General features: G+C 40.1%; 1 protein-coding gene across 3 annotated transcripts in view; it reads left to right on the forward strand.

Annotated features, from left to right (window-relative positions):
- The window catches only part of LMTK2 (lemur tyrosine kinase 2), a 90,763-nt gene that overhangs the window by 41,382 nt on the left and 22,582 nt on the right, over positions 1-26,799 (forward strand). For all 3 annotated transcript variants that reach the window (XM_063089445.1, XM_063089446.1, XM_063089447.1), the window contains exons 7-8: positions 10,586-10,719; positions 25,737-25,821. In XM_063089445.1, the coding sequence (XP_062945515.1) occupies positions 10,586-10,719; positions 25,737-25,821 (219 nt within the window). The remainder of the gene's footprint in view (positions 1-10,585; positions 10,720-25,736; positions 25,822-26,799) is intronic.

Genomic DNA, 26,799 nt, shown 5'->3' on the forward strand with positions numbered 1-26,799 from the left:
TTTCAAAGAAAATTAATCAGTAAACCTGATGTATTAGCTTTCATTGGATTATGTCATTGTAACCCATAAATCTCCATGACTTATAGCAACAAAGTAGTTCTTGCTCATTTTACTTGGCTTTGGGTCAGCTGCAACTCTGTGCCAGGCAGGCTACATTCATCTTTCCTCTAGGAATCAGTTTGTTACACATACACACATACAGTGTTCTTTAGATCAAGTTTATTAGGTTATTCAACCTCCTATATCCTTGTGAATTTTTGGTTTTTGGGGGCGGGTGGAGGGAATTTTAATCAGTTTTCTATCAGTTATTGAGAGAGAGAGATTAAAATTTCCTCCTCTCATTATGGATTTTCCTTATTTTTCCTTGTAATTCTGGTTGTTTTGCTTTATACATTTTGATACCCTGTTGTGTAAGGGATACAAATTTAGGATTGGTATAAACTACCTATAATTTGAAGCTTTTATCATCATGAAGGGGCTCTCTTTAAGGTTAAAAGCATAACTACAGATAAAGTCTGCTTTTACTGATATTAATGTAGTTATACCAGCTTTCTTTTGATTAGAATGTGCTTTATCTCTGTCAATCCTATTCTTCTCTGGTTTACATCTCTTATGAATAGCTTATTGTTAAAATTTTTTTTATTAATCTGGCAATCTTGGTCACTTAGAAAGGAACATGTGGTCCATTTACATTTGTTGTATTTAGTGAGATGTTTGGAATTTTATCCACCTATTTGGTGTTTTTTTTTTTTGGTGGCTGGCCAGTGCAGGGATCAAACCCTGGACCTTAGTGTTATCAGCACCATGCTCTAACCAACTGAATTAACTGCCAGCCCCTGGGATTCTTGATTTTTTATTTCAATTTCCTCCATCTACTAGTTTGGCCTTTAGATACTGTTTCTTAATTTGTGTGTGGTTACATTAGAAATTACAACATGCATATTAACCTTAACAAAGTCTAAAATCGATTAGTATTTTAACCCTTCCCCAAAGAAGCTAAGACCTCATAGAGCTCTTTCTCCATGTAAGGAAAACTGGAATTAAACCCACTCTTCTGGACCATTCCCATATTCTCTTCCATTTTGGAAGGTGCTTATCTGTTGAACACTTAACTGTAGTAAGGGCAGCATGCTGCACCTTTGAGATGCAGACAAAATATGGTCATTGTCTTCTGGGTTTCATAGGTAGAGGGGACAGACATGATAAATTATTTAATAGAGGCTTGAGAACTACGAGGAAAGAGTTCTCAATGGTATTTCTAATAGTTATATTGCCTGCTGTATTTTGTTTTGATTTTCTCAATATGATCAGTTATAATATTTATAATCCTAGGTTATTATGATATAAAAATCACTTCCTTTTAGTCTAGCTATCTGACCAATACACGGGTGATTCCGATGCAACACAGCCTTGAGAAAAGAAGATATAACACAAAGGTATGCTCTTATAAGTCTGCTTGTCAGAAGTCCACTTTTCTGAGACATTTAATGGTGCCTTTTTTGGCCCCTAAACTCTTGATACTGATTATAAATAACAATCGAAACTTACTGAACGTAACAGAAATACAGCAGGAATCAGCATCTACTTGAAATCTCACCTGTTTCCAGGCTAATTGAGGTGCTTTGTAGTACTTTTTCAAATATTCTGGAATTTTCCTATTCTTCTTTACCCTTCTGCATCAATTTCTGAAAGTTTTATTAAACAGTATTGTGGGACTATTTTCCTGGAATGGTAAAAGACTGGATGTTCAGCTTGTTTTCTTCTGAATGGGTTCAGGAGACAGGTTTAGTTTTAGTGCTATTTTAATTTATTTTTTTACTGAAGCAGTCCTTTAGGGGACTACAGTAAGTGCTCAATAAATAAGCATCCTTTACAATGGGAGAGAATATGGGAATGGCCAGAAAAGTAGGTTTAATTCCAGTTTTCCTTATATGGAGAAAGAGCTTTATGAGGTCCCAGCTTCTTTGGGGCATTGTTAAAATACTGATTAATTTTAGACTTTATTAAGTTAAATATGCATGTTATAATTTCTAGTGTAACCATACACAACCTATTTTATAAAGAAACACTAAAACATAGCAAAATACAAAAATAACTCTTTTACCGTTATAAATGATCTAGTATTGACAAGATTCTAGAGTATTCTTTGTATTTTTGTCATTGTACAGACATCGTTTTTATAAAAATATAATAAATGCATATATTCTTTAACTAAACATTCTTTTTATAAAATTTTCCCTCAGCACTTCTAGATCACAGATTTAAATAAATATTATCCAAGTACTTAGACTAAGTATTCAAAGCATATTAATTTACCTAAATTTGATTGGCTTTCATACCTTAGGGTGATGATTATGCATACAACCCTCAGAATTAACAAATGTGACTTTTTTTGTTTTGTTTTTTTTGTCTTTTTCGTGACCGGCACTCAGCCAGTGAGCACACCGGCCATTCCTATATAGGGTCCGAACCCGCGGCAGGAGCGTCGCTGCGCTCTCAGCGCCACACTCTCCCGAGTGCGCCACGGGGTCAGCCCCAAATGTGACTTTTGAAAAACTTATTTTATGTGACCCTTCTGAGTCACTTGAGGGACTGTTCACTCCCGAAGGCTGAACATCTAGAAGAGCTCTGCTCCTCACCAAAAGCTTCCATTGGCAGTGCAGAGCTAATAGCTATTTTTGGTTTAAATTCATTGCCCAATGTTACATTGATCAACAATAAAATTTTTAAAACAATCATTGTTACTCAAAAAATTAAAGAATTACTGTATGATTCACCAATTCCACTTCTGGGGATATACCCAAAAGAAATGAAAGCAGAGTCTTGAGCAGGTATTTGCACACCCATGTTCGTAGCACCATTATTCACAATACCCAAATGGTGGAAACAACCCAAATGTCCATGAGTGGAGGAGTAGATACACAAAATATGGTATAACCATGTAATAGAATATTATTCAGTCTTAGGAAGGAAGTTCTGACACATGCTACAACATGGATGAACCTTGAGAACATTAGGCTAAGTGAAATAAGCCAGTCGGAAAAAAGCAAGTACTGTGTAATTCTACTCTTGAGGAACATAGAGTTGTCAAATTCATAGCAACAGAAAGTAGAATGGTGGTTGCCAGGGGCTGGCTGGGGTGAGAGGGAAATGGGGAGTAGTTGTTTAGTGGGCACAGAGTTTCAGTTCTGCATATGGAAAAAGTTCTGGAGATGGGTGGTGGTGATGGTTGTGCAGCAGTGTGAGTGTGCTTAACACTGGAACTGTACACTTAGATGTGGTTAAGGTGGCAAATCATATGCATTTTTTACCACAATAGAAAAAAACCACTGATAATTAGCTACTACTAGTTAAGGTGCTGGTTAGGTGATACTTATGTTAGGAGGAGGCTAGAATGCTCTTTGGAAATCTTTGGTTATTGCTTGGCATGGCCAATCTCATATCAAAGTAAAGGCCATTAACCCAGGGGTTCCTCCAACTTGCCCAGTAGTGAGAGATCATGTTTGTCTCCTTGGGCAGTTTCATGCTTATCACCTCTGGTCCCTAGTAAACTTTGGAGGGAGCAGGTTCTCCAGCAGCAAGAACTGGGGCCCTGAGAGGGTCACTGGTGCTGAAGTCCAGCTTCTCAGGGCTCAGTTTGTGCAGAGACCACATGGCAGGAGTGGCCAGGTAGCATCAGTCCAGTGAGCTGAAGAGGGCACCCACCTGCATACCTGTGAGGTCTGCAGGGATGTTCCCCAGGACACACCAAAAGCCTCACTTTGATACTGAGCCCCACTCCCAGCCTGGGTGCCCCAGAACCTGCCCAGAAACAGGCCAGCCTGAGAAGAGGGGTGTAATCCAAGGCAGGAACTACCCTCTGGCTATGGTCCCAAGGACAGAGAGCAGTGGTCCTGGGCTTGGTTATAAGCAGCTAAGGTGACAGTGAATAGGACCGGCTGTCTTCACATGTTCTTAGTAGGTCAAGAGCAATTGAATGAACATTGGCTTTTTCAGTCATCACCTCGCAGGGATCATGCCCAACGATAACATCATTCACATACAAAAGAGAGAATATTTTTGTACTTACTTAAGTAATTCCTTTTAAGATAGAATTACCAGCCTGTTTTTAAAAAGCACTTAATTTTGGAATTTTTATGAAAGTAAAGAAAAACTCTTCTGAGTGAATTTGGTAGCTGCACTGCAGCCACCAATTTGTAATGCTGATGGTGGCAATGTTTATGAAATGAGTTGAGAGATTAGGGCATGGTGCTTTATATAACTTCTTGCCATAGCAGGTACACAGTGCTCCCACAGGAATATCAAGGCAATGAGATTGTCTTTTGGTTAAGGATCACTCATTCAACAAAAATGTATTGAGCATGTATGACGTGAAGAGAGCTGTGCTTAGTGCTTTACGGAATACAGAGGTGAATAAGCCATGATCCCTGCCTTATCTGCCTGTAGAGCCAGGCTGGCCTGCCTCCACATGTTCATTCTGCCACTTACTTGTTTATCACCTCAGAAAATTACTTAACTTCCTTGAGTCTCAGTTTAGACATTCATAAAATGGGGATAATACTGCCTACCCCTTAGGACTACCCTGACCATTAAATGAAATGAATGGAATTACTGAGCAAAATGCAGCATGCAAAAGAAACATCTGAGCGTGGCTTTCCCTATTGAATTAGGTTAACTCCCAGTAAGTAGTAAAATTCTTTCAATTAGATTTAGCAGATGTATTATTTTCATCACCCTAGTTTATGTAGAGTTGTAAAATTAATAAAAATGTCCAAATCATTAATTTTATAGTAAAAAAAAAAAATTACTGAGCGCATAGAAAGTGCTCAGTAAATGGTAGTTATTTTTAGTTACTTTAATTGATTATGATTACTTATTAAATAAAGGTTTGAGTAGTGTATATAGAAGTATAGAAATTCTAAGTAGGATCATTGGGGAAGGCTTCCTAAAGGAAACCACCAGCATTTGATCTGAGTGTTGAAGGAGGGTCAGAGGGGCGGGCAGGTAGATGGTGTCCCTGACTCAGAGCCAGCAGAGGGTACACTTGTGTTGAATGAAGATGACTACATTATCAGGCATGATGGTGGTGGTGTGGGGCAATTGGTGGGGAGGATGTATTCTCAGTCCCTGGGCCCTGGCCCTGTTCTGGTGCCCTGCCAGTGGCCTTTTCCCTTCCCACACGTTGCTGCTGCCTGGAGAACCATGGCTGTAGCTCTTTGCTGACAGGCTGCACCAACTGCTTGTGGCCAGGCCCTTCCTGCCCTCCCACTGCCTGCTTTGTCCCACCCCAGGGGTTGCTCCATCTGCTGCCTCTGACCACCCTGATCCTACATGCTGTCCTCTCCCTCCTGTCACTGCAGTGATGAGGCATCACTACTGCAGTACCAAGACACAAACCTGTAGCTGAGCATGTGGGAGAAACAGTGGTCTCTGTTGGGGTGGTTTCTTGGCACTCTTGGTGTGAGAGTGGCTGATTGGCGGCCCCATCAGGGTACGTAGCTGCACCATCCAGCACGGTAGCCACAAGCCACATGTGAGTGTTGAGCACTGGAAATAAGGCTGGTCTGGATTGGTATGCTGTGAAGATTAAAATGCATATCAGATTTTGAAGACATTACAAAAGAGAAAGTAAAATATCTCAGTAATCTTTTAATGTTAATTGTATGTTGAAATGATACTTTTTGATATATTGGGTCAGTTAAAGTTACATTTACCTGTTTCTTTTTATGTCTTAATGATTTTGATATTTTTGCTACTAGAAAATTTAAAATTATGTATTTTGCTTGCATTGTATTTCTGTTGGATAGTACTGGTCTATAACGTACCTCTTGAGAAACACATTCTGAGATCCAGGCGATTGTACTTTAAATGAGTTTTAGAATAATTCAGACTCCCTGTTCTCAAAGTAAAATTTATTGTGTATACTATACAAAGAGAGACTTTCTAACAGAATCAGTTAAATTTTGCTCACTTAAAGAATAAAATATTATTTTCCTAAGTAAACTATCTTTGGCTAGCTTTTTTTTGTGTGTGTGTGTGTGACCGGTAAGGGGATCGCAACCCTTGGTGTGGTGTCGCCCGCACCGTGCTCAGCCAGTGAGCGCACCGGCCATCCCTATATAGGATCCGAACCTGCGGCGGGAGCACCTCTGCACTCCCAGCGCCGCACTCTCCCGAGTGCGCCACAGGGTCGGCCCTGGCTATCTTTAATATACAGAGTAATGAAGCAATAAAATAAATTTAAAGCCCAATAAAAATGTGAAATTACAGGCTTATTCCTAAGTTTGTGAATATTAGACTGTTAAGTTGAAATAATAGGATGGGACTTCTTTGGGAAAGTGGTTGACCCAAATTTAATTTGGGGGACATCATTTAGATCTCCATAAGTTTTTTTTTTCTCCACTCATTCATCAAATATTTGTTAAGCACGCGCTGTGTGCCCAGCACTGTTCTGGGTTTTAGGGATGCAGTAGAGAACCAAACATGAGTCCCAGCCATGTCTAGCTTACTTTCTAGTGGAAGAGACAGACAAGTAAACATAATGTTAGGTAGGAACCAAGGGCTAATATGATTTAATTTATGTTTTAAAAGACTGACTGGCTGCTCAGGTGGACACAGGGAGGCCAGTCGGGTGCTGTTGCAGGAGTGCCCACGATAGCAGTGATGTTGGTGGAAGGGAGTCTCGTTCTGAAGATCCTGGACTTGGGGGGATCGGTTGGATGTGGGAATCTAGAGACAGAGAGAACTCAGAAATGACATCTTCATTTTTGGTTGAACCCTCTGGGAAAATGGTGATGCCATTTACTGAGATGGGCAGATTAACAGAGTTTGGTGGACGTATTAGGTTTCTGATGCCTCTTAGACATACATGGAGGATGTCAAGTCAGGAGATAAGGGGTCTGAGCCAGAGAGACACATGCGAGGCACGGTTTTTAAAGCCCTGGGGTGGATAAAATCACCCAGGCAATGAATGTCCACAGTGCCAAATACCAAGGATGGAGCCCTGGAGCATGCCATCACTTATGGATCAGTGAGAGGGGGAGGACCCAGCAAAGGGGACTAAGACAGGAACGGCCAGTGAGATGAGATGAAACCCAGGAGATTGTGATATCCTGAAGTCAGGTCAGGTGAAGAAGGAAGTGTTTAAAGAAAGAAAGGACAGGCCTATCTCTTTGTTTATGCTGGTGAGATGCAGCCCAGCAACCAGTGCGTTTGGCAAGGAAGTTGTCATTCATTGATATCCCTGGCTGGGATAGCTGCAGCCAAACAGTGGGTGAAAGTGTGCCTGGGGGGTTCATGAGAGAGGGGAGGCCAGGAGGTGGAGTCAGCCAGAGGAGACCAGGCTTCTGAGGAGTTTATCCATGAAAAGAGAGAAATGGGATGGTAGTGAGAGAGGAGTGTGGAGTCAGCAAGACTTGTTTGGTTTTTTTGTTGGATTTATCTGAGAGGTATTTGAGCATTAGCGCAGAGAGAAGAGATGGCTTCATGAGGACATTGAGCTTAGAAAGGCACAAAGGGGAATAACCCTTGATAACAAGACAACACCAGTGGTGATCAGAAAAAATAGACAGTCAAGAACTTCTGGAGGTATTTGGGATGGGTGGAGGCTGTGGCCTGGCTTCAGGTGAAATGTTCAGCCTTCCTTAAATCAGCAGGAGGGTGGGTATGATGCTGTCTATGTCTTCTTTCATCCTTTCATTAAAATTTTTTTGAAAAATTGTAAATTTTTTCCCAAATCATAAAAGTGTAAATGACTATATTTTTCACTTACAAAGCTATTTATTTGTTAAGTTTTGACATTGTAATGAAATTCGTTCATTGCTCTCAGTGTCCTCCAAAACCTGAATAGAGCCCTCCTGTCCATTGATTTTAGAATTTAGGAGGACTCACAGGGGTTTGTTAAAGGTCTGTTTTCCTTCCAAGAAGTCACAGCCAATTGCTTGCTCTGTACTTTGCTGCCATCTAGTGTCATAAATTTTCTTTTGCAGTTTTTTTTGGGGGGGGGCAGTTGGGAAGGAGCTGAAATTTTTTAAAAACCTGGATAAGAGAAACTTTAATTCAGAATACATTGCTGTTCTTGATGTTTTATTCTTTTTTTTCCTTAAAATAGTGTACCAAAGTAATAATCCATGTCTTTCCACTAAGTACCATTAAAATATAAATAATATAAACCAGATATCTGAATATAGATTAGTCTTTTGGGGCTAGAATGAGTCAATTTTTAGTACTTGTTTAATACAAAAATCTTTACTGTAAATTAAAGATTTTATGCAGATTTTTTCTTTTGAACTATGGTTCCAGGAGAACTCTAAGGAATTTTCTAGAGCATAGAACTAATCCTGGATCCTACACAATCCATCACCAGTCTCATCCATGAGAAAACAATAATCAGGCTCCTTAGTAATCTTTGATGTTGATTTTTTATTCCTGCGTTAAAGCTATTTTTGCTTAGACTGTGCTGACCTTATCCTTAAGTAAAATCCCCTTCTGTTTATCATATTCTGTCTTCTAGTGAAATTTGGGGAGTGGGATGTGCAGAGAGAAGATATTTTAAAAACAGTGAGTGTTTATGAATGTACTTTAGATAACCTTGAAAAATAACTACACCCGTTTGGCTCTTTCTCTGCCTTCATGGCCAGTCACTTGTGAAGTGTTAAGTGTTTGCCAGCAGCTACCTTTTGTTTTGAGAATTGGCCACATACAGCACAACATAATCATACTTTCATATGAGAATAGTTTTTTCCTTACATGGATATTACAGCAAAGGGGTTAGACAAAAAAATTTAAGTTGCCATTTCTTTGGTAATATGAATAAATAGACAAGCTATTTTCATGTTTAGTTTCTTTATGGGCTACCTGATAAAAATCCTTTTAGCCTGTAGTTGTAGTTTTTTGCTGAACTTTTTCTGGGTTAATTTGTCATCTAAATTTTTCACTATTTCCACAACTTCCACGCTGGATAGAGCCTAAACTGCATGGAGAGGCATTTTTTTTTTTTAAAGGAAAAAAAAAAGATGTCCATTTCTGCTCTGGAGCAGCTTATAATTCCAGTGGGAACAAAAGGAGAAAGTGTCATGTTTGGACAGAAATCTGCAAATGACAGTAATGGCAGCTGAGTGTACCGAGGGGAATCACTGTTTCCCTGGCAGAACAGTCATGGTGCACTTGGGAGAATTCTGTTGATTTACTCTGCATACTAATTTAATTTTCTTGCTAAATAGAATTCTCTTGACTGGTTGGTAAGCTGAAAATTAGAAGCACAAGGCTACTATCATTTATTGGTTCTGTGGCCTTAGGCAAATTTCTTAACCTCCCTAAGCCTCAATTCTATGTCTGAAAAACATCTCAAATTGTGAGAAGTATTTGCAGTAACAAGTGTAAAACCTCCTAGCACAAGGCTTGTTGGCATGGTGCTCGAAAGCTCAAATGATAGTGATTATTAATATCAACATTACTATTTACATAAAGATCATTGAAATGTAATGAAAACAAATTTAGATTCTTGAAATAGGCCTAGAAGTTACATGAGAGTGTTCTTACTGTTAAATGTGGGCAAATGTTTGTAAAGGAATTTTGTGTTTTAAGTCTTATTCTGGGAAGAATTTGATAAATTTGCTATCTTCAGCAACAGTTATAAGAAATGTATTCTTTAGTTGGTCAAGGAAAATTTCCTTCCTCAGGAGTCTTTTTTTTGACTCAGATTTAAAGAAAACTGCACACTATTGGCTTGCTTACTAAATTTTATAAACTGATTATAATAAGCTTTAATTTGGAATTAAATCACATCAATAAATATCTAATCACATGGTAAGAAGAATGTGGAAGATTTTATTTTTCTCAAAAGTGTATTTCCCAAAACAGATAGTCTGTAACACCTCCCTCCCAAAATATGCAGTCCCAAATTTAAAGTCATGGAATAAAGACAGGGTGACATAGGGAAGTTACACCGGAGAACTGGGGAGCCCCGTGTTTGCATGTCTGTGTATTGGATGTCTGAATTGGAGTTTGTTCGTTTTCCTGTTCAGCCTGCTCTCCTTTGAATAGGCTTATTAAGTTGGTGAGTTGTTCTGGAGTAGCTGGAATGTTCTTTCTCACGAAGGTCTCTAAGCAGCATAGGGCCCAGGCCCTAAGAAGCTGCGAGAGACCAGAAGCAGTTGTTCCCAGCACTGAATGTACTGTCCCCTGGAATCCTTAAAGAGATCATGCCTTTTACTGTCCATATCATCTCTTAGTTACCTGGAAATTTCTATCCTTCTACACCCCACTTAGTTTAAATTGTGCATCATCGCAAAATTCTTTTTTTTTTTCCTGTTTTGTTTTACATGTATTTATATAACAAAAATAAACTAATGTTTAAACTAATTAGAATGGCCCTAAAAGCATAATAGTGTTCCATACTTTTGAAATATTGGGTTGGAATTACTTTTTGTAATTGGAAACCTGTTAAATTTGATATTCTTTATTGAGTACAAACTTAAGTAATTTCTGATAAGTAATGTAAATAATTAATGTCAAAGCACATGTTTGAGTGCTCAGTTTGCTCATATAGTCCACATTTGAAACTAAAATGGACTAATATTTGCAGGGTGACCTGAAAGCTTATCTGCGCAGCGAGCAAGAGCACCTGCGGGGGGATTCACAGACCATGCTGCTGCAGAGGATGGCGTGTGAGATCGCTGCAGGGCTCGCAGCCATGCACAAGCTGCACTTCCTGCACAGGTGGGTCTGTCCACTCAGAGGGGCACCTCACACACTGTGGGTGTCGCAGCCCAAAGAAGCCATTCAGTTGGTGAAAAGGCGCTACACAAGCCTGAAGGACAAGTCATAATGAACTCTCGGTTTACACAAGCAGAAGCTATTCTGTACTTCCTGGTGTCCGAACAAGGGTTGAGTTACGCTTCATTTAAACCAATACCAAGGAATAAAATTTCTTACTACAGCCTAAGGTGTAGAAATTTATTTCCAAAATTTAAAAGAATGTAAAAAATTGTACATGGCTCAGAGTTGGGAGTAAACAGTCCCAATCTACCTCATGATATCTTGCCTGTTGCACCCTTTTCACGTCAGCTGTAGGCTTCTGAGTCTACGTGCTGAGTTCCACAGTGTGTCCCAGTCCACACTCCTGAGAGAAGAAGAGAGAATCTGATAGGACAGCTGCATCTTTTTGTACAAGATCGTAGCATTGGTTTCTGGCCAGCTAAAGAGTTAGCTTAAGGGTCCTGCTCTGAAGCACAGGGTGTCACAGGATCCGAACTGAAGACATCTGCCCCCCTGTGGCTGGGGTGTAGGTGGTCAGGGGTGTGTGTGAGCAGCACAGGGATCCATGTAACATGTTTCTACCAAAACCTTTCAGGACTTTTGGAGCAGTTCTTGGGAGCATGTTGTATTTTGTTCAGATCATTTATGATAATTTTCATAATTAAAACAACAAAGGGCTTTGAGTCCTATCTCAGATGATGGTTCTTTTCTGTGAACCCAAAAGGAGATTTCTGCTTATTCTCCCTTGGGCTTTTGAGCTCTGATTTTATGTTTAAAATATGTTTGAAATTATTTCTTAGATCTCCTGGGAAGCCAGGCAGCCTCTCCTCGGTTGATTTTAAGTAAATCATTTAACTCTCAATAATCCAGACTTAAAAGGATATTTTTTAAAGTACGAAACACCTGGTTGTATTTCTAGGGGTGTGTGTGTGTGTGTGTGTGTGTGTGTGTGTGTGTGTGTGTGTGTGTGTGTGTGTGTGTGTGTGTGTGTGTGTGTGTGTGTGTGTGTGTGTGTGTGTGTGTGTGTGTGTGTGTGTGTGTGTGTGTGTGTGTGTGTGTGTGTGTGTGAGAGAGAGAGAGAGAGAGAGAGAGAGAGAGAGAGAGAGAGAGAGAGAGAGAGAGAGAGAGAGAGAGAGAGAGAGAGAGAGAGAGAGAGAAAACAAGAAAACAAGTCTGGAAAACTACCTGTCAGTTCTCAACATTACTTCAGGGTGGGGAAGAAGGAAAATTATTAACCTTTTTACTACACATCTATATCTTGTTTGACTTGCAGTAGAGAACAAGTTAGTCTGATAAAGTGTTTTTTTTTAAAGACCCACTCATAACACTAACGTCAAGGGTTCCGATCCCCGTACTGGCCAGCTGCCAAAAAATAAACAAATAAGACCCAAAAGGTTATGGGTTTCTTAAGGTCTAAGGCAGAATCCCTTACAGGAAACTTCAAAATCCAAAGATCTATTTGTCTTATAATGGAGAATCCTATATTTTTGAGTCTTTTATAACAGGTTAATACCTAGCATAATTTATGTTATTAATCTTTTATAAAGTACAGATGATTATTGCTTAATACTTGGTTGAGGAATTTTTAAATTTTGGGGAAGGGAGTATTTAAAAAGTATCTTATCAGAATCAACAACATAAGGTTATCAAAGACAGCTAGAAATTGTGTTTAAAGCCCATGTATGTTTCTACTAGTGTATTTTAAAAATTGGCAGTGATGTAGTACATAGCATTTTCCTGAGTTTATTAATTTAAAATCTTGTGAACTTTAGAGCAAATAAAGATAAATCACATGGTTTGGGTTTTATTCAAGTACAAAAACTCAAGGTAAAGAAAATCTTGAAACCATTGACAACTTTTATTTTTTTAAAAAAAGTAGCCATATTTTGGATCTTGGATTTTCTGACCTCCCGAACTGTGAGAAATAGATTTCTGTTGGTTAAGCCACTCAGTTTATGGTATTTTGTTATGGCAGACTAAGCAGACTGAGACATAAGACTTCTCCCTCTTAAAAAGAGGGAGATATCATTCCTGGCTATCTATAGGACACGCTAAAATGAAGAACTGAAGAAATTGCATCATTTAAACGATCACAGGCTCTGGGAGCTGACTGCCACTTTGCCCTTGGCAGGAGAGGCTGCCTCGTTTACAGGCAACAGCTTTGAAGTATGGAGCAGGAAAAGAACTGTTTCTTAGCTGCAAAAGTGAGTCTCTAAACAGAGAACACGGCGCTGGGGCTGCTGTTGATGCTGCCAGGATCCCAGAGGCCGGGGCCGCGCTGAAGGCGGCCAGCTGCCCTATTCAGGATTTGAGGTTTCAGGCCGGCATAAAAGAAGATTCCTGGGAGTGCCTGAGCCGCGCCGCGGGACCGAGTGAGCAGCCCGAGGTGGCGGCGGCCGAAAACGGGGACGGTGACGACGACGCAGAGGCAGAGAGGGGGCCGTCCAACCCAGCACAGCCCCATGAGTGACTCCCGGCCCGGCCCTGCTCGAGGGGGGTGGACGCCCTCCCGGCTTCCGCCTGCCCCACCGGGCCACTCACCGGCTCCGGGGCTGCCTCCATTTTCTCAGGTGGTGGCAGCTCCGGCCCGGCTTGGCCAAGCCTGTCCTCCTCGCCCGGCTCGGCTCCTCACTGAGCCTTCCCACTTGCTTGCCCCAGCGCGGGGCTTCCCGGGGCCTGCAGGCCGGCCTCCCCTCCCACTCCCTCTGCGGTTCTCTGGTGGGGCTGGTGGCATGGGGCGCCCCTGGCCAGCGTTGGGAGGGCAAGGAAGTACGGGCTGGGCTGACTGTCACTCCACCGCACCCTGGGCTCCGGCCCCCAGTAAACTTCCTGTTACCGGGAGGCAGATACCATCTCTGCGGCCACCAGTTCGGAAAAATGCCTAACCAATTTCTGGTTAGGAATAGTGTGGTCGGAGAGTTCCCGAGTTCGCTTGAACCTGCCGGAGAGCTGACTGTGGGCGGGCATCGAACTCAGTCCGTGCCGGGGGGATTCAAAGGTGAACCGTGTGCTGCAGGCTCCTCCCCCGAGGAACTCATGCTCTGGTGTGGGAGATAAGACAAGTACACAAATAACCGCGATACCAGGAGGAAGGTGATAAGTCCCGAGAAAGATCTACACAGTGCTACAAAGGCACCCAGAGCGACTGGTCGTCTGCGCCTAGCAGAAACCTGGTAGACTTCCTGGGCGAGGTGGTGCCGAGCAGGGTCTTGAAGGCCCTGCTGATAGACAAGGGTTGCAGAAGACACGTCCCAGCCCAGCCCAGTGCAAACAGAGCTGGGAGACGTCCGGCTAGGGAGGTGGAGACTCGACAGAAACCACACAACTTGTGGGGTCACCACTGTGTGATCCAACAGCCCGGGCCAGAGCGCACGGAACAGGGAGAAGTCCTGCACGGGAAGTGGAAGCTCAGCAGAGACCACACACCCTGCGGTACCGCCCCGTGATCCAGCAGCCCAGCAGAGTCCAAGCTGACCAGAGAGGTGGCTCCCCGGAGAGGCCCAAGACCCGAGGCAACCACACACACAAGGCTCTAGAGGCCAACTGAGCAGTCACGGAGGTAGCCATACCAAATTGGCAACCATAGGAACATCTAAGGTAGTCAATAGTCTCAAACCGGTGGACTGTGAAACCCCTTGCCACAATGAATAAACATCAAAAAAAAGATACCAGAAATACAAAAAAATCAAGAAAGTACACCACCAAAAGTTAATAAATCTCAAACTCTAGATCCTATAGAAGAAGAAGCCCTTGAAATGACCGACAAGGAATTTCGAGTGATAATTTTAAGGAAACTGAATGAGATACAAGAAGACTCAGCTAGACATCATGATGAAACAAGGAAAAGTATACAGGACCTGAAAGAGGAAATGTACAAGGAAATCAATGTCCTGAAAAAAAAGTAGCAGAACTTGCTGAACTGAAGAAGTTATTCAGCAAAATAAAAAACACAACGGAGAGTTTAACCAGCAGGCTTGTCGAAGTTGAAGAGAGAACCTCTGAACTTGAAGATGGTCTTTTTGAAATAACACAAGCAGACAAAAAAAAGAAAAAAGAATCAAAGACATTGAAGAAAATCTGAGAGAGATATCAGACAACCTTAAGTGCTCAAATATCCGAGTCATGGGTATTCCAGAAGGGGAGGAAAACGGAGATTGCATTGAAAACATATTCAACAAAATAGTGGAAGAAAACTTCCCAGGTATAGGAAAAATCACAGATCTTCAGATCCAGGAAGCTCAACGATCTCCAAACGTATTCAATCCAAAAAGGCCTTCTCTGAGACATGTTATAGTCAAATTGGCAAAACTCAGAGACAAAGAGAGAATCTTAAAAGCTGCAAGAGAGAAGCGTCAAATGACCTATAAGGGAGCCCCAATCAGGCTAACATCAGACTTTTCATCACAAACCCTAAAAGCTAGAAAGGAATGGGATGATATATTCAAAATACTAAAAGACAGAGATTGCCAGCTAAGAATACTCTACTCGGCAGGGCTATCCTTCCAAAGTGAAGGGCAAATAGTATATTTCTCAGACAAACAAAAACTGCGGGAGTTCACTACCACACACCCACCCTTACAAGAAATCCTCAAGGGAGTACTGGGTTTGGTTCCTGAAAAATAATTACCACTGCCATAAAAACCCAAGAAAAATCAAAACCCACTAGTATAATAAAAATGGCATTCATGAAGAGAAAACAAACAAACAAAAACGCTATCTACAACCTAAGGAACCAACAAACGCAGAAACCAAACAGTAAATCAGAAAGCAAGGAACAAAAGACACCTAAGACAACCAAACAACAATCAATAAAATGCTAGGAATAAATCAACACCTTTCAATAACAACTCTTAATGTAAAAGGCTTAAATTCCCCACTCAAAATACACAGACTGGCTGACTGGATTAAAAAGGAGGACCCAACTATATGCTGCCTACAAGAGACCCACCTCACCCATAAAGATTCACATAGACTAAGAGTGAAAGGATTGAAAAAGATTTACTATGCAAACAGAAAAGAAAAACGAGCTGGAGTAGCTATTCTTTTATCTGACAAAATAGACTTTAAACTAAAAACCATAAAAAGAGCCAATGAGGGACACTACTTAATGTTAAAAGGACTGATCCATCAAGAAGACATAACAATCATAAATATGTACACACCCAATGTTGGAGTAGCCAGGTTTATAAAACAAACTCTATTAGAACTAAAGAAGGAAATAGACACTAATACCATAATAGCAGGGGACTTGAACACCCCACTGTCACTATTAGACAGATCATCTAGGCAAAGAATCAGTAGAGAAACACAAGATCTAAACAAGACTCTAGACCAATTGGAATTGGCAGATATCTACAGAACATTCCATCCAACAACCTCAGAATATTCATTCTTCTCATCAGCACGTGGATCATTCTCCAGGATAGATCACATATTAGGTCATAAATCAAGTCTCAATAAATTCAAAAAAATTGGAATTATCCCATGTATTTTCTCAGACCACAATGGATTAAAACTAGAAATTAATAACAAATGAAACTCTGGAAACTATACAAACACATGGAAATTAAACAGTATTCTACTTAATGACATATGGGTCCAAGAAGAAATCAAACAGGAAATCAAAAAATTTATTGAAACTAATGAAAATAATGATACATCATACCAAAAACCTGTGGGATACTGCAAAAGCAGTATTAAGGGGGAAATTTATTGCATTAAATGCTCACCTCAGAAGAATGGAAAGATGGCAAGTGAACAACCTAACACTTCACCTTAAAGAACTAGAAAAACAAGAACAATCCAAACCTAAAGTTAGCAGACGGAAAGAAATCATTAAGATCAGAGCAGAACTGAATGAAATTGAAACCCGAAAAACAATACAAAATATCAATGAATCAAAAAGTTGGTTTTTTGAAAAGATAAATAAAATTGACAAACCATTAGCATGGCTAACAAAAAAAAGAAGAGAGAAGACTCAAATAACCAAAATTAGAAATGAAAAAGGCGATATCACAACTGATTCATCTGAAATACAAGGAATCATTCGAGACTACTATAAACAACTATACGCCAACAAATTTGAAAATCTGGAGGAAATGGATAAATTTCTGGACACACACAAGCTCCCAAAACTGAACCATGAAGATGTAGAAAATTTGAACAGACCAATAACAATAAAGGAGATTGAAGCTGTTATCAGAAGGCTCCCAACAAAGAAAAGCCCAGGACGAGATGGATTCACAGCAGAATTTTACCAAACATTCAAAGAGGAATTGACACCGATTCTTTACAAACTATTCCAAAAGATTGAAACAGACGCAAATCTCCCAAACTCATTCTATGAAGCAAACATCATCCTGATACCAAAACCAGGTAAAGATATAACCAAAAAAAGAAAACTACAGGCCGATATCCTTGATGAATATAGATGCAAAAATCCTCACTATAATACTAGCAAACAGAATACAGCAACACATACCTAAAATTATTCACCACGATCAAGTGGGATTCATCCCAGGGATGCAAGGTTGGTTCAACATACGCAAATCAATAAATGTGATACACCACATTAATAAAGTCAAACACAAGGACCATATGATCATCTCTATAGATGCTGAAAAAGCATTTGATAAAATTCAGCACTCATTCATGACAAAGACCCTGTATAAGTTAGGTATAGAGGGAAAGTATCTCAACATAATTAAAGCCATATATGACAAACCCACTGCCAATATCATCCTGAATGGGGAAAAGTTGAAAGCTTTTCTTTAAGAACAGGAACTAGACAAGGATGCCCACTCTCACCACTCCTATTCAACATAGTGTTGGAAGTACTAACCAGAGAAGAGAAGGAAATAAAGGGCATCCAGATTGGAAAAGATGAAGTCAAAGTGTCCCTGTTTGCAGATGACATGATCCTATATATCGAACAGCCTAAAATCTCTACAAAAAAACTCTTGGAATTGATAAATGATTTCAGCACAGTAGCAGGATACAAAATCAACACAGAAAAATCAGTAGCATTTCTTTTCTCCAATAGTGAACATGCAGAACAAGAAATCAAGAAAGCCTGCCCATTTACAATAGCCAGCAAAAAAATAAAATACTTAGGAATTGAGTTAACCAAGGAGGTGAAAAATCTCTATAATGAGAACTACAAACCACTGCTGAGAGAAATTAGAGAGGATACAAGAAGATGGAAAGATATCCCATGCTCTTGGATTGGAAGAATCAACATAGTGAAAATGTCCATACTACCCAAAGTGATATACAAATTCAATGCAATCGCCATCAAAATTCCAAAGACATTTTTCTTAGAAATGGAAAGAACTATCCAGACATTTATATGGAATAATAAAAGACCACGCATAGCCAAAGCAATGCTGAGCAAAAAAAAATAAAGCTGGAGGCATAACACTACCTGACTTTAAGCTATACTACAAAGCTATAATAACCAAAACAGTATGGTACTGGCATAAAAACAGACACACTGATCAATGGAATAGAATAGAGAATCCAGAAATCAACCCACACACTTACTGCCATCTGATCTTTGACAAAGGCACCAAGCCTATTCACTGGTGAAGGGACTGCCTCTTCAGCAAATGGTGCTGGGATAACTGGATATCCATATGCAGGAGAATGAAACTAGACCCATACCTCTCACCATATACTAAAATCAACTCAAAATGGATTAGGGATTTAAATATACACCCTGAAACAATAAAACTTCTTAAAGAAAACATAGGAGAAACACTTCAGGAAATAGGACTGGACACAGACTTCATGAATACGACCCCAAAAGCACGGGCAACCAAAGGAAAAATAAACAAATGGGATTATATCAAAGTAAAGAGCTTCTGCACAGCAAAAGAAACAATTAAACTTTTTTTTTTTTTTTTTTCTTTTTCGTGACCGGCACTCAGCCAGTGAGTGTACCAGCCATTCCTATATAGGATCCGAACCCGCGGCCGCTGGGAGCGTCGCCGCGCTCCCAGCGCAGCACCCTCCCGAGTGCGCCACAGGCTCGGCCCAAAAGAAACAATTAACAGAGTTAAAAGACAACCAACAGAGTGGGAGAAAATATTTGCAAAATATACATCTGACAAAGGATTAATATCCAGAATATATAAGGAACTGAAACAACTTTACAAGAAAAAAACAAGCAACCCAATTAAAAAGTGGGCAAAAGAGCTAAGTAGGCATTTCTCTAAGGAAGATATACAAATGGCCAACAGACATATGAAAAAATGCTCAACATCACTCAGCATCCGGGAAATGCAAATCAAAACCACACGGAGATACCATCTTACCCCAGTTAGGATGGCTAAAATCCAAAAGACTCTGAACGATAAATGCTGGCGAGGTTGTGGAGAAAAAGGAAGTCTCATACATTGTTGGTGGGACTGCAAAATGGTGCAGCCTCTATGGAAAATGGTATGGAGGTTCCTCAAACAATTGCAGATAGATCTGCCATATGACCCAGCTATCCCACTGCTGGGAATATACCCAGAGGAATGGAAATCATCAAGTCGAAGGTATACCTGTTCCCCAATGTTCATCGCACCACTCTTTACAACAGCCAAGAGTTGGAACCAGCCCAAATGTCCATCATCGGATGAGTGGATACAGAAAATGTGGTACATCTACACAATGGAATACTGCTCAGCTATAAAAACGAATGAAATACTGCCATTTGCAACAACATGGATGGACCTTGAGAGAATTATATTAAGTGAAACAAGTCAGGCACAGAAAGAGAAATACCACATGTTCTCACTTATTGGTGAGAGCTAAAAATTAATATATAAATTCACACACACACACACACACAAAAAAAAAACCGGGGGGTGGGGAGAAGATATAACAACCACAATTACTTGAAGTTGATACGACAAGCAAACAGAAAGGACATTGTTGCAGGGGAGGGAGGAGAGGGAGGAGGGAGGGGGGTTTTGGTAAGGGGCAACAATAATCAACCACAACGTATATCGACAAAATAAAATAAAAAAATAAATAAAATAAAAAGTAGCCATATTTTATGTAAAATTTCCATTGGGGACAAAATTTTTTGTGTTAAATTCTTTATTTATTGGTAGTATACCATATAACATTTTTAAGTTTGAATTTAGAATATGTATTGGTTAACTTAAAGTAGGACTTAGTGTGTTGGTTGAAAATAGAACCACTCACATGTCCAGCTGAAAGTTGTTAGCTATGTTTGAAACTGATCTAGTAAAACACCCCCAATTAAATGTTATCTAATTGTTTAATAATATATTGCATGTAAATTATAATTTTTTGAAATGCCATTGAGTAATATCTATATAATTAATAATACACGGTCACTTTAATCCCATTCCTAGACTCAATCTCATAGAAAATATAAGCTCTAGAATGTAAAGATGTGTATTAGAAATAACTATTGCAGGCTGGCCGGATAGCTCAGCTGGTTAGAATGTCGTGCAGATAACACCAAGGTCAAGGGTTTGATCGCTGTGCTGGCCAGCTGCCAAAAAAATAAATAAAACTATTACAGCATTGTTTGAAGTGGTGGCAAAAAAGCAAAAAGAAACAAAGTAAATGTTCAAGGGAGGGGGAGGGGCCAGAATCAATTTAAGTACATCTACACTATAGAATATTGCACAACAATTATAAAGATTTAGAACTTCTAGACCAGTTGACTTGGAGAGATTTCCATGTTGTGATTTTGTTAAGTAAGAAATAGAGATGCAAATAAGTAGGCATAATATCACATTTTTGTAAGGTACCCTTCTTTGTATATTTGTGTGTGTGTGCACACATTGTGTATGCTATGTGTTTAAGTATGGAAAAAATATAGAAAGATTACGCCTACCAGTTTGTAAATGGGTGGAGGGAAAGGAGGAAGACAGTTTAAAAAAAAAATTGGCTGCATTTCAGGAAGACACAGAAAAGACTAGGATTCATATTACACAGTTTACACAGAATGTGTGTATTTGTGCATGAGAGGATTAGGAAGGACAGAGCTCTAGACTTGTGGGGCCGTCTGCTTTGTGTCGTCAGGGGGAAGCGTGCTGTAGGCTGAGTGCATGCAAAGAAAAATGAAGGGGGAACATCATCAGATGGTGGGCCACATCATTTTGGGACTATAACCCTCAGTTTAAAATCCATTTGTTTTATGTATAGTATTAAATGCTCCAGTTTTCTAGGTGACCTTAGGCCCATGGCAAAATTAATGTTCTGGGATCTGTGATAAAAGTGCTAGCTGTGTTTTTAGCTAGCATCTTGGCCACTGATTATACTGTGCACATGAATCATGCTGGCCGGCCTTGATCTGGATCTGATGCAGCCTTCTAGTCTAAACTTGGATTTGGGAGGTTGTCTTATAGGTAGTAACTTTGGTGAGTGGCATAGCATTTTTCCTGGCGTCTTATCCCTTAGAAACCAATCTGGTTATCGTTTAGGTCCTGGGCGTATGAGCCTGAGGTCACAGGCTTACCAAACCCAGAGTTCTGCTACAACACCCACTCTGTATTCTGTGAAGACAGAAGTCTTCTGTGTCTTCCTGAAGTGCAGCCCTCAAAAGTGTGGTCCTACGACCAGCAGCATCAGCAGACTAGTTAGAAATGTTTAATCTCTGGGCCCAGCCCAGGCCTACTGCATTTTGTTTAGCTCTGCAGGTGATTCTTATACACACTCAAATGTGAGAACCACCCCGTTGTCCTGGAAGGCAGGTACTTGGCAGCTCAGCTTAATCTTGGTTTTAGACATTGTCAAGGCAGGCCTAGAGGAGCCCTCACTTTAGGTCAGAGTAGCCTTCCCAGACCCTGCAAATTCAGCCTCATCAGCAGCCTCCAACTCTGCTTTGTTTCCGCCACCCAAGGAGGCTGTTGCTCTCTGGGCTCCATATCTCTTTCCATGACTTGGAAAGTTGCCCTGAACAGAAAGCTGAGTGGATGTGGAGCCCACCTCTGGTATTTCCCTTCTTTCCAGGATCAGAACCCTGGGCTGTCCATCATCTAGGACAACTTCTTTCTTACATATTTGGTACAGTTTTATAGTTGTTTACAGGCAATAAGCCAAAACCAGAAGTTGTCCAACTCAGTGTCAGCTCTTGCTCAACCCTGGAGAAAACCCGGAACTGAAGGCTTTCTCCCTATTTTATCACCAGTCCTCAAAACCTGGGCCTCAGTGGTAGATTCCATTCCAGCCAGAGGCATTTTTCTTGGGGGCTGATCAGAATCTCACAGTGGAGGAATTCTCTCCGTACCAGAGCCTGGCAACTGCCTGACATGCAGTATGTGCTCAGTAATGTGGCGCTGCTCAGCTAGCAAGGACTGACCGCATAAGCAGGGCAAAAGCTGTCAGGGGACTCGGTAAGTAGCCTCTTCGTGCCTTATCAGAATCCTCTTGTTTTAATCTTCTGCTTGTACCTCTACATCTCATCTCAGCGTGATGAGCGGCAGTGTCTCTTTAGAACCTTAAACCTTCGTGGCTGCCAAAGGCAGAGTGGTGTGGAGAGCAGAGAGATACTTTAGGGTTGAAGTTTTAATTTGCCTCTCATCAGCTTTACCAATATAGGCCTCAATACTTAATCCTTCTGAGCTTATTTCTTTTAAAAATGGGAATCATCTTTACCCCAACGTGCTGTTGTCAAGATTAAATAAGAGAACGTACGCCAAGCTCCTAGAAGAATGCTCAGTAACTTTCAGTCATTTTGCTTCCTATTTGTTATTCTTTTTATTAGGAATTCAGGCCACTCGGGAAAGCATAAATAGTTAACAGAAACAGAGGTATGGGTTAGTTTGAAAATGGCTCCCGCTGCGTTGAGCCATTTACGTTGGAGAGTCCTTCTGAAGATGGGCAAGCTCTAGTCCTAGCGTGAGGTAGCAACAAGTAGTGATGGCTCCTTGAGAATGGGGATGGGGTGCTTCAGAACTGGATTCCCACTGCCTGTGTCCATCAGCTCCGCTCACGTGGTTACTGTCAGCTGAGTTACAGCAAGTTCTGCCAAACAAGGGTGACAGGCCACAGCCTTCTAAGAGCCTTTCAGAGCTGGTGCCTTTGGCGGCCTGGTCACTAGACCTGTTTTTCCACTTGAAGGGAGAATATACTGGCTATATGTTTATATTTCCTGACAAAAGCAGCCATTGACATCAGAGTTACCTCTTGTTAAGAAGTTAAGCCTTTGGGTTGCAGGTTACTGGGTTTAGGGAATATTTGTTTTTACCAATTTTGAGCAGAATTATATCATTACCTCGAATTTGTATAGCACTTTAACGTTTTCAAAATACTTATATATATTTTTATTTTACCCTTATAACAGCTTTGTGAGTTAGCCATTTCAGGTACATCCCTGTTGTTTTCTGAGGAAATTGAGGCTCTGATCTGCACATGACTTACCCAGCATCATGTGGTTCTGAAGCAGTGGAGCTGAGATCAACTCTAGGCCTCCTGACTTTGTCCAGTGCTCTTCCCACTGTGCCATGGTGCCTGGGGTACTTGGGGTGGAGGTAGGGAGCAGGTTTACTAGAAATTCCAGGTAATGAGCAGCATTCCTCCTTTCCCTGGGAATATCAGTTGGATTGCATAGAATTTTATAAGGAGAGCCGAAGGCCTTCTTCATGTTCATCTTTTGTCTAGCCCTCACTTGTGAAGTATCTAAAGACCTACACTGAACGTTTGCAAGGAGAGAGAGGCAAGGAGGATGGAGGAAGCAGGCTGTCCTGTTGCTCAGAAGGTGCTTGAATGGCCTGAGCTCTGAGTCACACCCCAGCCAGCCTGAAGAGGACACACACATACCCCAGTTGGAAAGCTGGCATCCAGCTTTTAGCTTTTGTCTTAGGAGGGAGACTTTGAGAAGTTCTAGCAGGAACTATTTATAGAGACCCTAGAAATGCTTGTTAGTGGTGCTCAGTAACTGAACCTCTGTTGGCAAAACCCACAGCTCTGTCTGGTTGCAGCTATTGATCCAGTAGATAAAGCAGCCTTTTTAAAGCATTTTCATTTCTCTGCCCTCAAATGGCATGTCCTTCCTTCTCCCTTTTTTGCTTAATTCTGAAAGACAGGGACCAATCATCTTCTTAAGATTGAAAGAGTCTATATATAAGTAAAGTGGAGTCAGGGGTGTCTCAAGGTTTTTCCCAGACACCCCCACAAGCCTGAAGGTTTCTAGATAGAACACCATGAAAATCACCACTTGTAAACATAGAGTGTAGAGAGTAATTCAACATAACTAACCTGGAATTCAAGTCAGCACATTTATTGAGGACCAACCATATGTAGGGCACAGTCTGCAACTTTAGTGTATTGCCATTGGTAGGTATTGATGGTAAAGGTATGAAAATACTACTGATATGTAACTAGCTGATGCTATGATCCTAGCAAAGTTACCTCAGTTCTCTGTGCCTCAGTTTTCTTGTTTATTAATGGGGAAAATAACAGTAACCACCTCATAGGTTTGTTGAGAAAGTTAAATGCCTAGAGAAAATATAAAGCACTTAGAGAAATGCCTTGTACAAAGAAAGTGCTTTTCATCAATTCCTTGAACTTGATAAGACAAGTGAACAGATATGATGTTGATTGGGGGGGAGGAGGGAGAGGGACGGGGGAAAGGAGGAATTGGTAAAGAAACACGAAAATCGACTGCATTGTATATCAATAAAATAAAAATAGAAAAAAAAGTGCTTTGTAAATATTAGTCATTATTAATTGAGTCAGTGCTGTTATACCAAGCTGTCATTGAATTAACATCAGTGTTAGCTGTTGTCATGATCATCTTCATTGTTATTATATTTCAGACATGTGAGCTTTGGAAATTAAAATCTTTGAAAATAAGAATTTAATATTTTAAGTTTTTAGTCTTTTACAATCATATAAAGACAAACATTTAAAATTTTGAGCTATAAAAATTCAGTTTTTGATAACTGATTTCAAACTATAAATTATCCATTTCTATTTTAATTTGGTGGCTTTTTTATTCATATGCCAATTGATGACTTAAAAGATTCTAAGGGCTAAAGCGAAAATTTAAAAAAAAAAAAGTTTAATCTGTTGTCTATTTGGGAAGTTCCTTTAGAAAAAGTAGTTTTTACTTGTCAAATTATGTATTTTTAAAAATTAACTTGTTCTTGGGCCGACCCCGTGGCTCACTCGGGAGAGTGCGGCGCTGGGAGCGCAGCAGTGCTCCCGCCGCGGGTTCAGATCCTATATAGGGATGGCTGGTTCGCTCACTGGCTGAGTGCGGTCACAAAAGAGGACCAAAAAAAAAAAAAATTAACTTGTTCTTAAAATAAATTATTTAAGTAAAATGTTTTAAGTCTTGAAAGTATGCTTTTTACTTCCCTTGTGGAGAGGTGGAGTTTGGAGATGAGAATGATTTTTATCTCTGTTATGTGGTCAGTAAAACTCAAATTCAGTAAGCTTGAAAGGGCCTGATTATAATGCTTACTTACCTTTTTTTTTTTTTTAAGATGACTGGTAAGGGGATCTTAACCCTTGACTTGGTGTTGTCAGCACCAGGCTCTCCCAAGTGAGCCATGGGCTGGCCTTTACTTACCTTTAAAAGAAGGAAAAAGGAAACATTTTTAATAATGTAGATTTTTGGGGGTGCTTGAATTTGTAACTTCATTAATTTTAGAACAAAAAGACTATTACTAGACAATTACTCAAATAATACAAATTGTTGTAAAAAGATTCAGACAGTTTAGCTAGTAGTATTTTAGAATTCTTTCTCGGTCACTTAAAATACTAGGAAGCAAGCCATAACACTGGCTTTAATGTAGGATATGGTACACATATGGTCAGTATTTAACCTTAGCATTTATGGTTATTTGCCCCCAAAATGTGATCATCTCCATTATTTAAGTAATTGAGAGTATGTTATACTACTCTGATTCCTAGAGAAAGCCTTTCTCTGTAGCAGTTTCATGCAACATTATTCTGGTTGTTGATTCTTCTTGCTGTTGTGTTCACTTCACTCTTTCTGTTTGCAGTGATTTAGCCCTGCGGAATTGTTTTCTTACCTCTGACTTAAATGTGAAAGTGGGAGATTATGGAATAGGATTCAGCAGGTACAAGGTAAGCCAGAGGTTTAAATGTTGTCTCCTTTGTCTGACTTAATTTTGATTGTGAAGTTGTAATATCACTAAATGCCACTCCATTTTTGTAAGAGAAGAGTGAGAATCTTGGTTGTAATGCTTTTCTGAGAAGGGTTTGCTCCAGTCATTTCACTGGTAGTGTTGACTTCTGCTGGGTGGTTTATCTATATCAGCAGCATTGTGATTGAGATTTTGTGACTTTGTTTTCCAGTTGCTTTGTTTAAAAAGATTTATACACAGTGTAATTAATAAAGTATGATGTTACATAATAAATTTTAGGATGGACATGTGAGAGTAACAATTATTACCTGTATAATAAAATATACATGTCATATAAATTTTTATCTGTTATGTGGTTGGTAAAACTTCAACTCATATTCAGGAAGCTTGAGATTTAGGTTTTTTAACTCTATTGTAAATGTATCCCCAGAGAAAATAAGTGGAGAAGTAGATGAGATTTTCATTTATGTGTGTCTGTGTAGCCCAACTGAATAAAGTGACATGATGTGGGGCAAAGAATGAGGTAGTCCCAGCTCTGTGCCATCAGGAGTCTTCAAATAAGCCACTTGACCTCCATTTTCTAAGTAGCAACATAAGGATAATATCTGTTCTGTCTTATGGGGTTCTTGTGAGGTCCAAAAGAGTAATAGTTTTTAAAAATATTATGCAAATATAAGTTGGTCATTTGTCTGCATAGTAGCTCTAGCATCTTGAGCACTTGCTATATACCAAGCACTATGAATACTTGCCTGCATTATCTCATTTAATCCCCATCACAAAAGTAGGTAGGTTTTTGTTATTCTCATTTTACAGACAAAGAAAAAGGCTTTGTGTATTTGTTGCTTGCCAAGGGTCACATAGCTGGTAAGTGGTAGAATGAAGACTTACAACCCAGTCTGTCAGATTCTAAAGCCTGGACTCTTATTCATTAACCAGCATCACTCCCCAGGTTCAGTGA

The sequence above is a fragment of the Cynocephalus volans genome, chromosome 3 (assembly GCF_027409185.1).
Source record: "Cynocephalus volans isolate mCynVol1 chromosome 3, mCynVol1.pri, whole genome shotgun sequence".
In the NCBI taxonomy this organism is placed as follows: Eukaryota; Metazoa; Chordata; class Mammalia; order Dermoptera; family Cynocephalidae; genus Cynocephalus; species Cynocephalus volans.